At 34.2% G+C, this 16,283-nt stretch overlaps 1 protein-coding gene across 3 annotated transcripts in view; it reads left to right on the plus strand.

Moving 5' to 3' along the window:
- The first annotated feature begins 4,859 nt into the window (after window positions 1-4,859).
- LOC140057469 (A disintegrin and metalloproteinase with thrombospondin motifs 18-like) overlaps window positions 4,860-16,283 on the plus strand; it is a 72,011-nt gene continuing 60,587 nt past the window's right edge. For 2 of the 3 annotated variants that reach the window (XM_072103142.1, XM_072103143.1), the window contains exons 1-3: window positions 4,860-5,141; window positions 5,946-6,048; window positions 15,589-15,917. In XM_072103142.1, coding sequence (XP_071959243.1) covers window positions 5,070-5,141; window positions 5,946-6,048; window positions 15,589-15,917 — 504 coding nt within the window. In that variant the 5' untranslated portion in view covers window positions 4,860-5,069. Of the gene's footprint in view, window positions 5,142-5,546; window positions 5,573-5,945; window positions 6,049-15,588; window positions 15,918-16,283 lie in introns of those variants that run through there. The other variant, XM_072103144.1, reaches the window with a different exon arrangement.

Raw genomic sequence — 16,283 nt, forward strand, 5'->3', positions numbered from 1 at the left:
CCCGGCTAATAACCCAGAGGCACAGAACGTCATTAATCCTAATAAGGGTTTTTATTATGTCCTCCCCTCCCGGCTAATAACCCAGAGGCACAGAACGTCATTAATCCTAATAAGGGTTTTTGTTATGTCCTCCCCTCCCGGCTAATAACCCAGAGGCACAGAACGTCATTAATCCTAATAAGGGTTTTTGTTATGTCCTCCCCTCCCGGCTAATAACCCAGAGGCACAGAACGTCATTAATCCTAATAAGGGTTTTTGTTATGTCCTCCCCTCCCGGCTAATAACCCAGAGGCACAGAACGTCATTAATCCTAATAAGGGTTTTTATTATGTCCTCCCCTCTCGGCTAATAACCCAGAGGCACAGAACGTCATTAATCCTAATAAGGGTTTTTGTTATGTCCTCCCCTCCCGGCTAATGACAGATTTTTCAAGGAGTAGGCCTAAACGTGGTATTAGCTAGAAAAGCCTAATCTATATATTTATTTTCAGGAATGTGGATAAGGAAATGTTCTTGTTGAAGTTAAATGTACAAATTACAGTAAACATTTGAAATTGATTTAATATTAATGATTTATATTACTATTTACCTCCCTACTCAAAAGCTAAAATAACTTCATTGTTTTTATTAATAAGTGAATATTATTATCTGATTGTAAACTGTTCGTATAATTCAGAAGTTCAACAACTGAAAATGTACAGTTATCTGCACACGGAAATAATAATGAATTGACAATAATATAAATTGATGGAACATGTATATTATTACTGTATTAGCTAATTCGATTGTAACGTAAACGTACGAACAGCGGTAGTATGGAATCGTTACAGGTGTTTTTTGCATTCATTTTCTTAATCAAGGTCAGTAAAATATTATGCTTTTCATTTCAGATTTCGAAAGTTTTTAGTGCTGAAAGCTGTTTGACGTTTCACAAACCCTGAACTTAGGTACCGTATGCTTTCAAAATGTATGTTTGAATGAATGTAACTAAATTAGGCCAAGCTTAAATTTTAGACCCCTCTGGACAACAAGAAGCTCCAGACTGGTTTTGCTGCCCCGAGCCTAGTTTCCCCTTTCCTTAGGCCTCGCCTCGTAATATAAACAGTTTTTATATACATTTACACTGCGATCAAGTCCAGATCAAAGTGAATACCGCCTCCTGCAGGGACTTTTTCTTTAAAGCTTCATGAGGGTTCTGTTAAGTATATAAGCCTGTAAGTTTGATTGGCCTAGTTTTGGGTTAAACATGTTGGCTACCAGGTAGCAACTGTCAAATGTTGTTACTTTTTAAATTGTAGGTGCATTCTGTAGCATAAGTAAGCAATTTGCAAAGATAAGTCCATAAATACGACACAATTTTAAATCTCTACGATGGTGCTTAAATTGATTTACAGCTCCGATTTGCATACATACCAGTATAGCATAATGCATTATTAATCATTATTATGAAGAACAATATGGCCGTCTGAACAGTCGGCTGAAAAATAACCAGAAGTAAGGCCGGTCGCTTATTCTAACTAATTATTTGTTAGGCTAAATATGGACGGCTATACATACTAACATTAATAATTGCATGGTATTCAGTTCAATGTTGTTTAACACGTAGGCACAGACCAACCCGATGGTCATCTGGACTATGAACACTATAATAATATTAATAATAATACAAGCTATAATACTACTCGCCAATTACAGGATATCAGGATTCAACCCCGGACCTTAGAGAAGGAAGGCAACCACAGCTACCGCTATGTCCAAATAGGTTACAGTTGGATGGACGAATTAACAAAAAGTGTTCCATTCAAGTGCCTTTCGTCAGTTTTTACGTCTTGGTGTTCTAAGTTGTGTTAGCAGGGGAAGAATCACTCAGTTTACATTTACAGCAAGAAGGGGAAAACCTCATTCAACAATTTCAAAATTAATATTATTAATCCTTGGTATGTGCCACCTGTGGACGTGGCTGTGTGTGTTACGTGTACTATCTATCTAATTTGCATTCCTTACACATCAGGTGCTATATCAATACATTTGTATCATTGCAGTAATTGGTTTACATGTGCTTTCACATTGAAACATTTATGCACGCTTTTAGTTTAAATTGTATCTTATACTTAAATAAACAACCACGAATGTGATGACAATCTAGATCAACAACAAGCAAATTTGAATGTATTTTACTAAATGATTCCTCCATAATAAGGTAGGTCAAACAACTCTGCATTTACTATAAATACCCTATTGGTAGAGGGACGTTTGGACCCAACCAGGGAACTCCTTAATAGCGGTTGGCCGTATATTAAACATTTCCTATCATTCGTTTCACGAGAAATTGTCCCCTTAATAGGGGTGTCTCAATGGAGACATTACTGTATCGTAGTTGTATTTTTACGTTGCTTATATATTGTCTGTACGCTAAATGCATTGTCATAATTTCCGACTTTAAAAGTGAATTGTAATGAAATAGGACATTCTAGGAAATGATTTCTTGTCATCCCTTCATTAATATTCTATATTTAGACCTAGACATTAAAGAACAGAATTTAATTATTATCTATATCTACTGTGTGAGGAGCTGTTAATTATGTAACTATAAAGTATAAGGAAATCACCATTTTAATATATTATTATCTTATTAATGACAAATCTCTAATCACATTCATGGAAATAGAATACAGTCGTAAGAAAGTCAACATAATCAAACTATTTAATTGTTCTGGCGCCGTTTAAATTATTGTTCAATGATGACTATAATTTAGCGACAGAAATTGTGTGATTTTCACAATTATACCTTAACCGTACCTGCATCGAGGTCAGTATTATTAGCGCCCTCAACTTGAATTTACTTTTGGAAAGTTTTAGAAGTATGACGTCATAGATACTTGACGGCAGAGATCTTCTACTGTAATCTGTTACTGGCTTCAATTTGTATTTACTGGTCATACCACTGTTGGTCGTAATTTTCAGGGTGGCTTTAGGCGTAATGAATGCCTTTTTTGAGCCCGTAAAATGTTTTTCCATCTCATCTTCTTAGTGCCTTAAGCAAGGTTATGATGGCAGTAACATTCATGTATGAGGCATTATTAACCACCTTTGTTTTATTTTTACGACACACCTGTGAAAATAATGTTTTTCTATTAGTAGTAATAGTCCATCCCATCTGGTATTTTAGGCCTATTGCTTAACTTCTAAGATTACCGACAAACTACTTTAACAGGCTTCTTCGGGGCATATTTTATTTATATTCGTAATTATTTTGCCTGCACTTAGCTTGTTTGTAAAATAAAATTGTTTATTTAATCTGTTTTCACGTGATCTATTAACCCATAAGCACCGATTTTAAACATTTATGTTGGAAGCCACTTTATGGGAATCTTTTCTGATGCCGAAAACGTCGCCCCCAGAATCTTAACCAGGGCAGGCAAGTTTGGTATAGTCTGGTACATGGCCTTCACCCGGTTATGAACGTTCGAGTAATTAAGTACAGGCGTAGTTGTTTTCTTATCACAAGTTCAAAGTGTCTTCGTACTTCCTTAGGCTGACAGTAATGAGCCAGTTGATGAATTTGCAGGGTTGGTCGGGCGGCTTCTGATGACGTTTGGTTTAGTACCAGTAGGATCGATTTTAAATGAGAATAAAGTAACAATGTACAAGAAGTCTGTGTAAAGAAATTCTACGTTTGAGGATTATTTCATCAAACATTGTAATGAGAATGACCTTAATGTCAATACCATTGAACTTCGATGTTTGTCAGATAGACCCGGTATTTTAGGTCATGGTCAATCTGTCTGTCTGGACCTGGATCCAACGTAGGACCGACACCCATGATTCTAAATAGTGCGCAGTCAGACCTTTCATACACCAATCACTGAAATTAAGGAATAAGTAACACCATGTTATATTTACTACAGGTGTCAGTAGTGTATAACATAACATAAGTGTCTTGTTGATAAGGGTGGACCGAATAGTGTTAAAACATATATTCGTTTCACGGACGTGTCCCCTTAATAGGGTGTTGCCGGAATAGGATTGTCCCAAATATTTAAGGATTACTACTGTATCTTTTTGTAGAAGAGAATGTTTGATTATACGTCAGTTTGCTAAACGTATTATTTTCAATACTCCTAGTAAAGTTTACCAGCCTTTCTAATTTGTATAAATCCGATTAAATTCAACATTTAATACCTGCCTCATTAAGGCCGATTTATTAAATCTCACCCGATAAAGCCTCTTTTTATTTTCTTTGCCTGATATTGGTTATATAATTATACAGTATGGTTATATTGGTTAAAAGGTTATGCATTAAAAAGTGTTAAATGGATGATGAATTTATTATACGTAGGCCTAAGCATGAATTTATTACGTAAGCATCGATAAAGGTTGCCAACTTGGCAAAAAATAAGCACTCAATAATTGAATAAGTTGCCTAATCGAATAGTAACAGATTTCGAATGGCACCTACAAGGTTTGTTAGACATTATTTAGGCCTATGTATATTTAGCGAAACTTTAAACAACAGATCATGGTGCCAGAATGGGTATCGCTTCTACGAAAATAACATTAATATGTGTAGGGCTATGTGGTTTTGATACATTTAATACTTCCAAAATCCCAGCCAGCATTGCATTTTGTAGCAATCTGTTCTGTACCGTGATAAAACTTTAAAGTGGCTGTAGGCGGTACCGAAGTTTCTGATTGGTCAACAGTGTTAACTAATTGTCTGCCAGCTTAAGATAAGAATACTGTTAACCAATCAACGTCGAGTGAAGCAGACGATCTCTGACAGTGACAAAACATTTACACGCGCCGAGAACAAAACCCACAAGAACTTACCAACATTCTTTTAAGTTCGTTCGAACTTGAATAAGTCACTGGTAGCAAAGTTGTGTCTCTTTTGTTGCAGAATTTTAAACATTGAGAGGTTTTAGAAACAAAATAAGGGGTATATGGAAATACGTCAATAAACCAAATGGAATATACACCTAGCCTGTAATATTGACGGTTGCATACTGGAATATACTCATATTTTACATAATTAATCATTGGATATAAATCGTGGATTTCTGCAAAATTATGAAGACCACCCTCTTAAAACACTTATTTTCCACCAAGCATGTTTTTACCGTAATTATTTGGATTTTTTTGGTAAGTACAGATCTGAATGCTGGGGATACATGCAGTATTTTTACCTGCATTTTAATAGATTTATTTTCAATTTGGTTAAATAAGTAGATTCTAAAATTAGTAATTACAGTTTGACCGCTGTAAATTCAGCGAAACTACCGTTTTTTAATTTGTGAAATGTGTGGTCCCTTGAGTACATGCTTTATTTTCACAACGAACAAACACACGTCGTTCTCAAGTTATGATGTCAAATTGCACGCGGACGTGATCAGCTCTCTTTTAAAAATAATCTAAACAAAATGTATCGTAGGTAGGAAAGACATGACGTATTTTTATGGAGAATTATAAAGAAAACATTTCTAAATCTGTTCATAGGATTTAAATGTTTTTGTTTCAAGTCTTAAAATTGTAGGCCTATTTTTGCATGCTTACCGATCGTGCTTGACTACCTGGTAAGTGGTGGCGGCTGTGCTACCTTTGTCTGTGACAGGATGAAGGCAAAGTGTCGAGAGTTTTTAATTTGGCCTAAAAGTAAAAGCTTTTGATTTATATCAGTACTGAGTATTTGTTAGCCCAGCCACAAACCTTGACTTTTTACGAGTGGAAATTCTGATCTAAAAATGTAAGGGACTTGTTAAAAATGTTATCCTACTATTTTTGCTCAGTTGACAGTTCATGTGATGGGATAAATTAAGTACACTGGACTGCCAACTAACAGATATATAATGGTGTTGTATCAAGTAGCATGCCTCTTTTGTTTACTGATACCATTCCAGCTGTACTATATATTGTCTTACCATCTCCTATATATAAAATTAATTTCAGGTGCTAACAAAAAGTATAGTAGCAGAAGAACACAATGAATTTCTACGTACATTCAAGGGATTTGCTGCATCCTCTGGAGCTAACCTTCCTCTGCAAAATGAGGGTAAGTAAACATGCCCCCCTCCTCTTCTTTTTAAAGTGAAAAGGAGGTTTCCAACATGTTTTATAGTTTCCCCTTATCTAATTATCCTCATCACTTATCCAAAATCAATGATTTTCATGTTTTTTTCTCAAATTGTTTGGTTTTTACTACTGATATAATAAAGATGCTTTAAAATATTGTTTCCCTTAATTTTTCAGTAATACAACAATCGTATACAAAGAATGCACTGTATTGTTTACTTACCACAGGCATTATACCTAATTGTATTGATTCAGTAGGCCCTTGTTTTCTTCTAATTATTTTCATAACATGGTAATTGTTTATTATTCAGTATTGATATGTTACCCTAGGATGTTGCACGTCTTTGAGTTTCTAGCCATACATGCAAATGTAACTTAATTGCATCCATGCATAGACACTAAACATCCTCCAGGGATGCTAAAATGTACAGCAACATGTTTCAGTTATTTCTCGTTTGCTCACCTGTTCTAAAGACAGTTACATTATTTTACTGAATGTATCCAGTGGTGTTAACCTTTGTATTAATACAGCCACTTTTTTCCATAACAAACAAATTGAAGTGTTTGGTCTGAAAATATGCGGATATATAATCACCTTGCTTTAAAGCCGGTAAATGGTCATACTGTGCAACCTTTATACTGTACTGTAGGTGCACACAACTTGGGGCACATTTTATTCTAAGCAAAATATTTTAGATCAATATGAAAATTGTTATGGTGGAAGAAGTATTCATCAACTAATAATTGCAGTGGTTTAAGTGTTTGAAATTAGCCCCCTATTAAAGGGACACTTTACCATGAACCAAACGATCAAGAACAAATATTATTAGCATGGCCAACTTTAGTAGGGGAACACTTTGTTGGGTCCTTATGTTGTCCCCAAGATAAGAGAAAGAAGTGTCAGGGTTGTAGGGTTGCCCGTTCGAGGGGATTCATGGACAGTACCATACCTACAGTAATTGTAGCTACCCTTGTGAGGGATACAGGGGATTCATGGACAGTACAATACCTACAGTAATTGTAGCTACCCTTGTGAGGGATACAGGGGATTCATGGACAGCACCATACCTACAGTAATTGTAGCTACCCTTGTGAGGGATACAGGGGATTCATGGACAGTACCATACCTACAGTAATTGTAGCTACCCTTGTGAGGGATACAGGGGATTCATGGACAGTACCATACCTACAGTAATTGTAGCTACCCTTGTGAGGGATACAGGGGATTCATGGACAGTACCATACCTACAGTAATTGTAGCTACCCTTGTGAGGGATACAGCAGTGTCCAGGTAAGTTATGCACGAAATAGATTGATGATAATTTTATACACAATCAATTTATTATGGCATATGTTTTTATTTGGAACATTTTGATTAATAATTATTTAAATAGATATGGCTTATTATTGTAATATTCGGGTTTAAAAAAAATTCCCATAACATAATAATTATCAATATGTGTGGGCTAGAGAAATTATTCGGTAAATAAAACCTGGAGTATCTAAGGATTTTGCCTTGATGGGGGTCAAGGAAAGTCCCCTTTTATAATTGAATAGTTCAAGTCTGGTTGCAATCCATATAAATATATTCAAATGGTTAATCTACCGTAAATAAGCTAAAATTGATTTTGCACAGTATATATACATATGTAAAACACAGAACATGAATTCTAGAATATATATTGTAGTGGAGCTTTGTGGTTTACAATACCAAGGTTCTAGGTCCTAGTGCCAGGATTGTAACTCACCGCTCTTTCAACACCAGTCCCTAAGCCTTTTTTTTACTTTGTTTTTAATTAATTATTTAGTTTAAAAGAAAAGGAGTGTATGCATTCTAAATCAAAAATATTAAGTTATACTCTTGAATGAATAATCATGATGATAATGATACTAGAGTTCAAAGTGTTATTTTTTGTTTAGTAAACATATTCTGTTGATATTATGATAATGTATAAAATTGATTAGTGATTGATATAATTTGGATTAGTAGTTACTGTAGCTTGGATTAAAGAGATTAACCCATAGCAGGAGCCTGTCCTTCATATACAGTATTCAACAAAACCGTGTGCAGCAAATTAAAGTTCTATAATGTGTTGTAGTTATAGTAGGTTACAATTTAATTGTGTGAGGTCATTGCCTGTATCAGTAGGGATGTAACATCATTATATTGAACTGACCTGGGAAATTAGGCTAAGGATTTAATCCTAATTCTGAGGTTACCACGTTGTATAGGTCCACCCAGACCCATGGGTAAGGGAAACTCAGACTGGGAGGGGGTTTTTCATTATAGTGTCGTGTTTCTTTCCTAAGGAATTTACATGCTGTTTAAAAATATTATTGTATAAATAAGTTAATCTAAAACATGTATTTTTACAAAGTACAAAAAAAAGTTACAGTATGTATCGGTAATTCCCTGTGAACCCCCGTGACTACAGACCTATTAATATTGAACAAGAATAAATACAAATATTATTCATAAAAATATGAACTAATATTTTGTTTTACATCATAAATTCTTAACTACTACTAGACTACCATATTAGGGAAAGTTACAGTATATGTTGAAACTGTGGTTTATTAATGAAGTGATTTAGATAATGATTGTGCAATTGATAAGACATTGGGATTATTATACTAACCTAGTTATTGACAATCAGAATTTGTAGATTTATTGATAAATTCTAAAATGATATTTAGATTTTTAGGATTTTTTAGTACTGCCAGTATGTTACAGTATACAGTAGTTCTGAAGTCATTTTTTTCCGCTATTTTGGAATTGACTGTCATGCATAACCCTAGTGATTTTATTCACTGTCCAGGACAAACATACTGTATACACATTATATTTGTTCATTTAACATCTGCTATAAAACATATAGTATAGTAACCAAGGCCTACAAATCTAGCCTAGCTAAAGACTGTCCACAAGAGGACAGGGTATTCCAAACCTCTGCAAACCTTAAAAAAAGCAAACCTCATTGAACCATCATAAACTTATTTTTGGGGCAAATCATCATTGGTTAAAATGTAATTACTAAACCCCACAAACATTTTAAAAAAACATAGCAAACCCCATCAAACCAACATAAAAGTTGGTGAATTGTGTAGTGTAGGCCTACTACACACCTAATATGTCGATTTTTTTTTTTACTTATTTTGGGGTAAAACATCATTAAACCCATTATGTTTTTATTTTAGGTTTGCGGTGTTTAGCAATACCCCGAGAGGATATTCACCACGAGCTACTTGTAGTGCATTGTTTCTCTCTTTTTATCATAATTTACCATAAAACGTACATTTAAGACAAGGAATAACCTGGTTTGATGTTTTTAAAGTAATATATGCATTATTTTTACAAAATGTCAACAATTGTAGGGAATGGGTCTTTAAAGTAAATACATATTATCATGTTCCGATTTAATATTATGACAAGATGTTTAATTGATTAATTCACTTATTTTCCATCAAAAGTTTATGATAGTGGTTTGTCAAGTGTTCTTTTATTCTGTAAAATTCAATTACTGATTTTGAAATTGAACTTTTGACGAATATATTATGTTCCTACTGAGATAAGTTTTCAGATGCGAAAGATAACAAATTATCCACGAATCTGTAATTCTTAATTGGGTAGCGACATCTCAGAGGGTGGTTCAGCCTTCCTGTAGGTTGAGCATCTTTAGTCAAAGTTAATAAATATTAAACTAATATCTCAAGTGGTTTGTTTCTTGTATCAGCTAGGATAGTACCATAACAAATCACATTAGTACAGTGAGGTTAAATCATAACTCATCTATAACTTATTATAATACATCTGAGTGTCTATTTTTAGTTGCTGTTCAGTATTTGTTCTATTCAATGGTTCTATTGCATGTAAAATTTGTTCGGAAACCAACCTGTATGTAGCCAAATATTCAACTCATAAACATTCATTATTTCTATATTACTGAAAGCACGTTCCATGAAATGAAACAATCATAATGCGCCAAGATTGTTATCATTATTGCTTTAATTCCTAGCATTACATGTCTCAATATAAAATCCCAGGGAGGTGTCAATCTTTACCCTGGTGGATGAGAATCTTCACAAACATCTATGCCAAATAATTTCAACTGTATCCCGAGTATAATCACTTAAATAATTGTATGTAATGAAACAGTGTGAGTGTATTTAAATATTATTAGCCTGTATTTAAACGTTTCCATTAATTATGTATAAAACACACTAAACAAAAAAATGGCTTGTACTGGTACTGGTACTGGTTCAAATAACCGTCTCACAGAGACATCTGGTAGCCATTGACTTGAAGTTGGCATTTGGATGTGTTACTTTTAAATGTAGGCCTACAGTATGAGAGTGACTACTACCAAATTACACAGTCACAAAACAACTTATAAAACAGTTCATATATACAGTTAAAACATTGCTGGGAATTATAAATTTCTGTTGAAGCAGGCTCTAATGAAGTTGCATCTAGTAAGTTGACTTTGTTGTACAACTCTATCAAGTACTGATGGTATCTTCCGACCTCTTCGTTTACTTTGTGTTGTGTGAAAAGTAAGAATTTTTGTAGGATCTTCATTTTCTTTTCTAATTACATGTCCGATCCAGTTGAATTGTTGCTTGTAGACATATTCTTCTAGCGGTTGACAGCCAGTAATTTTGTAGAGATGCACGGAAGTGACAGACAGATAAACTTTCTCTTGCATTATCTCTATAAATAAATTAATCATTTATAATTATTATTTAACATTTTACATAATTATGATGGTGCCTGCCTGTCTGAACATTTCTTTGTACGTTAATGTGACATGTTAATTTACATTATGATTTATAATACCAAGATAGACACAAGATATTAGATATTACACTTGACAATGTGGGTGTTTTCAGGAAGGAGGTTGAAGTGTCAAAAATCTATTGAAGTAGGATCACTGAGAATGAAGGTAGTGAGGGTGTTAACATTTTTGGAAAATGTGTTACATTTTTTACGTTATTTGTCATATCTAGAATCATTCTTTTGAAGAAATAAAAAATTATTGACATTTCAGTTTTTTTTTCTGGAGTAAATTGCATTAAATCTTGAGAACAATAAAAACATACTTTGTGCATAGATTCATTTTAGAGAATATCAAAGCAATGAACTTGGGCAGGACACACGAATTTATGGATGAAGTTACTGAATGGCAGCCAAGAAATAAAAGAAGAATGAGGGGAAGTAAGAAGGAGAGGTGAAAAAAAAGAATAAAGGAAGAGAGTAAAGAATGGTGTTGAAAGGTTAAGAGCAGGGAAAATATTAATAAAAGATGTTTCTTGGGTAGAAAATGGGCAAGCTGGTGACATGTCTTAAGCTTGGGTGGAAGACTTTGAATGTGATGAAAATGGGCAAGCTGGTGACATGTCTTAAGCTTGGGTGGAAGACTTTGAATGTGATGAAAATGGGCAAGCTGGTGACATGTCTTAAGCTTGGGTGGAAGACTTTGAATGTGATGAAAATGGGCAAGCTGGTGACATGTCTTAAGCTTGGGTGGAAGACTTTGAATGTGATGAAAATGGGCAAGCTGGTGACATGTCTTAAGCTTGGGTGGAAGACTTTGAATGTGATGAAAATGGGCAAGCTGGTGACATGTCTTAAGCTTGGGTGGAAGACTTCGAATGTGATGAAAATGGGCAAGCTGGTGACATGTCTTAAGCTTGGGTGGAAGACTTTGAGTGTGATTGTCCCAGCCCACCTACAATCAGCCATTTAGGTTCTTGATTGTGTAAACATTCTCATGTCATGGACAGATAAAATAACAACAGAAAGGAACTTACAACATCAAACTGTTCTATTATATAGATCAAGTTCGTAGGCTACAAATGAACAATTAACACATCACTAATTATGTCTGTGCTTTTGACAGGCAGGTCGAACAACTTGATTAAACTTTAAATAACCAAGGTTGGTTCAATTATAAACCAGGCATGTTTGATCCTCTTTTTATGTTGAATTGAATATTGTATGTTGGATTACTTTTTCTTTTGAATTCAAAAAATTAGGTTATCGAAAGGTCGTTGCATTTTATAGTATACCAGCTACCTTATCTCTTTCATAGATTTAATGGTCTGTCCTGGCATCATAATAATTTGCATAGGCTTTATATGCAATGTTTTTGACTGTTTTAAGAACTTGTATTATTTAAAAATAAAAGTTCAGATTGAAAGACACTGTCATAATTGTTGTGATATTGCATTATGGATTGTTTGTGTAATTGTTAGAGCGTTTTCATGACAAATATTACTACTATATGTATGGTAGGAACGAGCCGACCAAAGTAGTGTTTGTTATCAATTTATTTATCTCCCTGCAGAGAGACATCATTGTGGTATCTAGCATTGACAGGCTTTTAGTTAATTGATTTGAAATATAATACAGTATCTACTATCAAAAATATATTTTAGTCAAAACCATTTGTAATTGGCTTTGCCTAGCTCGTGTCAGAATTAATAAATGTTAACATTTTTGTTACCAATTCTCCAATGATTAAACATGAAGGTCAGCTGCCTTAAGAGAACGGTATTTTGATTGAGTTTTAAATTAAATAATATTTAGTGATTAAGTTGATCTAAATCATTAAATAGTGTATGGTGATGCTTGTACTATATGGCATACTTTAGTGTACTAGGAAAGCTTAAGATTATATTAGTGGAATTAATGTGAATAAGCTTGTGTATACTGATTTATGGGGTTCCATGGATAGTTTATTTCCTATAAATCTAAAGTGATGGTAAATATATATACATGTAGGTGGAATGCCTAAAAAAGGAGCTAGGTGAAATTAAAGGAGATGAGTAGAAGACCTAAACATGAGCTAGGTGGCAGGCCTACAGGACTCTCGGTTGAAAGCCTAAAAAAGGAGCTAGGTGGGATTAAAGGAGATTAGTAGAAGGCCAGAAGGCCTAAACATGAACTAGGTGGCAGGCGTACAGGACTCTTGGTTGAAAGCCGAAAAAGGGAGCTAGGTGGGATTAAAGGAGATTAGTAGAAGGCTTAAACATGAGCTAGGTGGCAGGCCTACAGGACTCTTGGTTGAAAGCCTAAAAAAGGAGCTAGGTGGGATTAAAGGAGGTTAGTAGAAGGCCTAAACAGGAGCAAGGTGGAATTAAAGTAGATGATCAGAAAGCCTAAACAGGAGCTAGGTGGCAGAGAAGTCTTAGTTGAAATCCTAAAAAGGAGCTAGATTGAAGGCCAAACATGTTTTTTTTTTAGTGAGGTGCGGGGAAGCTAAACAGGAGCAAGATAGAACTAAAAAAGGAACTTGGATTGGATGGAAGACAATAAGTTCATATTATTGATTACTGTATAATGATCAATTACTGTTATAGTCCCAGAATTATCCAAAAAAAATAGGAGGTGTGTCATTATACTTTGGGATTGTATTAACAATTGATTTCAGAGTCTTTTGTCAAAATTTAGCCTCAATTAAGGGGTGAGGTTATACTCAGTCATAATGGTAAACATTTTTTTAAATAGTATAATAATTAGCAGATAACGTAAACAAGCATAACCTAATATGACTATTTTATTATACAATGTGTTGTTTTGTACATGTTATTATCAACAGCTTTTGCTCGCTAGGAGGTGTAGATGAAATGAAAACTTCAAATTAAATTCCTGCTGTTTATTTAATTAAGATCAAGTGCGTTTTGCAACAGACTTCAATGCTGTTCTTGTATTTTTGTTACGTTTACCAAAACATAAAAGCTGCCAAGCTTTAAAGATGATTCTTAAAAGCTACAATTTTAATACTGTATCTTCTTGAACTGACTTGTTAAATAAACAAAGAACCAGTATGAGAATATACAGATTACTGTAAGATATAGAGTAGCTGGTTGTGAGAGATTTATTAATGCTTTTATAGATAAGTGTACTTTGAAGAATTTATAGTGTTTATAAAATCTAATCTGGAGTCACATTAATGTCTTCAGAGGTAGTGAAATTACAGTGACCCCAGAGACATTCTTCCTCGCTCCTAATCAGAAATAACATTAATTTTGGAGAGGCAAAAATCAACAATATAAAAATAGGAAATTAGAATTTGTCTCCCAAAAGGTTTTCTAGTTTCACCATATAAATTGACAGGAGAGAAACATTATCCCTTAAAATAAAACCTTACCATTAGTGAAGGATATTTTGCTCTTCTATTGGAAAAAACACTTGATGCTTTCGTTCATTTCACCTTTCTCCATCCATCTTCTCTTAATCTCTTCATCGTCTGGCTTCTCTTTTTCTTTATCTCTCTTTTTTCTCTTTCATCTCTCTAGTGCATCCTTCTACTTCTCTGCCTAATCTCCCTTAATGATGTAAACCTTTTAAAATCAACCGTTTTCATAATGCACTTCAATGCAGTTTATTAGTCTGGAGCCATATGAGCAATTCTGTTGGTTCCCATGAGATTCCTTTATTCCTTCTTTCCTTTCCCAACCCTTTCTCACCCATTATTGATTGATTACTATTAGTAATTGCTATAAAAATCAATCACTTTAAAATCCTCCTTTTTTCTGATTGATGATTACTGAGTACAGCCCACTTGAGCAATCCCTTTATATATCCCATGAGAGAACTTTCCTTTCCCCCAAACCTTTCATCTCTCATTTTATGCCACCATTAGCAATCATAAAATCATGTTTAATTCTGCTGTTTCCTGATTGAATTTTATGTATGAAGACAGAAAACAAGATTCTTAAAAATTATTCCATTTACAACGGAATAAATCAATTAAACATTGGTGTGGTTTGGTGAGACAGATGTTGAATGCATGTTGAGTAAGCAGATGTTACACATGCTATGATTTAATATTCTTAGGCCTTGATTTGTCAAGTTATGTATCATACACCTGGGCCTGAGTAAGTAGGGGATGCAAAGCTGACAGGATAAGCTCAGGCATTTTCTACATCCCTTGGTGGTTGAGCTTACCTTTAAGCTGTTAAAACGAATAAATGTTAAAAAAACTTCCAATTGATTGAAAAGTGTTTAAAATTGTGGATTTGAACAGAAATACAAGTTTAAGAATTGGATCTTCAGTAAATTGATTTTGATGTATAGATTTGTTTTCTCTAAAGAATACAAAAATGAGTCCAACATCCATGAAAGGACTCATGACCCTGTTTCAGTAACCTCAAATCTTGGAGAATGTTGTAACCTTCTTCCATTTTTACTGCAACATTGTCAATAAAGCAATGGTATTTTTTATTTGAAAGTACAGTGCATACCGTAAAATAGATATTGACATATTTTAACTTAATAAATGTCACAATATTGGATTATGGTAAATCATGATGGAATGTTGTCCATTTCATTTTCTCCTTTTAAATCATTTTGATTTGAATAATTTTTTTTAGAAATTACAGCTAATGAAATTGACTTGCCATATGTATAGATGTTTAATCTTTATATTGTATACCTGTAACTTCAAAAAATTTAGTTTTTTGAAAATTGTTTCATGAACCATAAAAAAATAAAATGTGTATATTTCTTTTTTAGATTACCAAATTACAGTACCATTCCAAGTAAATAGTGATGGAAATTACCTGTCCCACAACCTTCGACCTTCTCGTAGAAGACGGAGTTTGCTAGATGACATTGAAGATGGCGGTCTTGTCCATTTTAAGGTAGCAGGTTTCGGTGAAGAATTCCATCTAGAGCTGTCCATTAATGAGAATTTAGTAGCCCCGGGTTTTGCTGTGCAGAAGAGGAAAAACGGGAAGAATGTTATGGAAGAGTACATTCCAGAAATAGATAATTGTCATTATAATGGAAACTCACAGCATCATAAAGACTCCAAGATTGCAGTTAGTCTTTGTAACGGGTTGGTAAGTACATTTTATTAACTAATTGATAATTGATAAAGGAGTTGGAAATGCTCCTCCAAGTTGGAACACCATCCTGGACTAGGGTTATTATGCATTCAGGAGGAAACTTCCTATGCTCGCTTTATTACACTCTACGTAGGAACAAACTATATATGCTTATTTGAGATTGCCGTTGGCACCCTTGACCATGCTTATTATTCAGCTTGCCTATAGAGATGACTGTTGAGCCTACTTGTGGTTCGAAACACCTTGGACCAGGCTGGAGCTAATAATCTGTAATGTAATACCGTATTGTTTATGCAAACCCTTGTAGTAGTTAGGATCAGGCCTAGTTTTGAACATCAATCATCATCCTAACCTATTAAA

Source organism: Antedon mediterranea, chromosome 8 (genome assembly GCF_964355755.1).
Source record: "Antedon mediterranea chromosome 8, ecAntMedi1.1, whole genome shotgun sequence".
Classification (NCBI taxonomy): Eukaryota; Metazoa; Echinodermata; class Crinoidea; order Comatulida; family Antedonidae; genus Antedon; species Antedon mediterranea.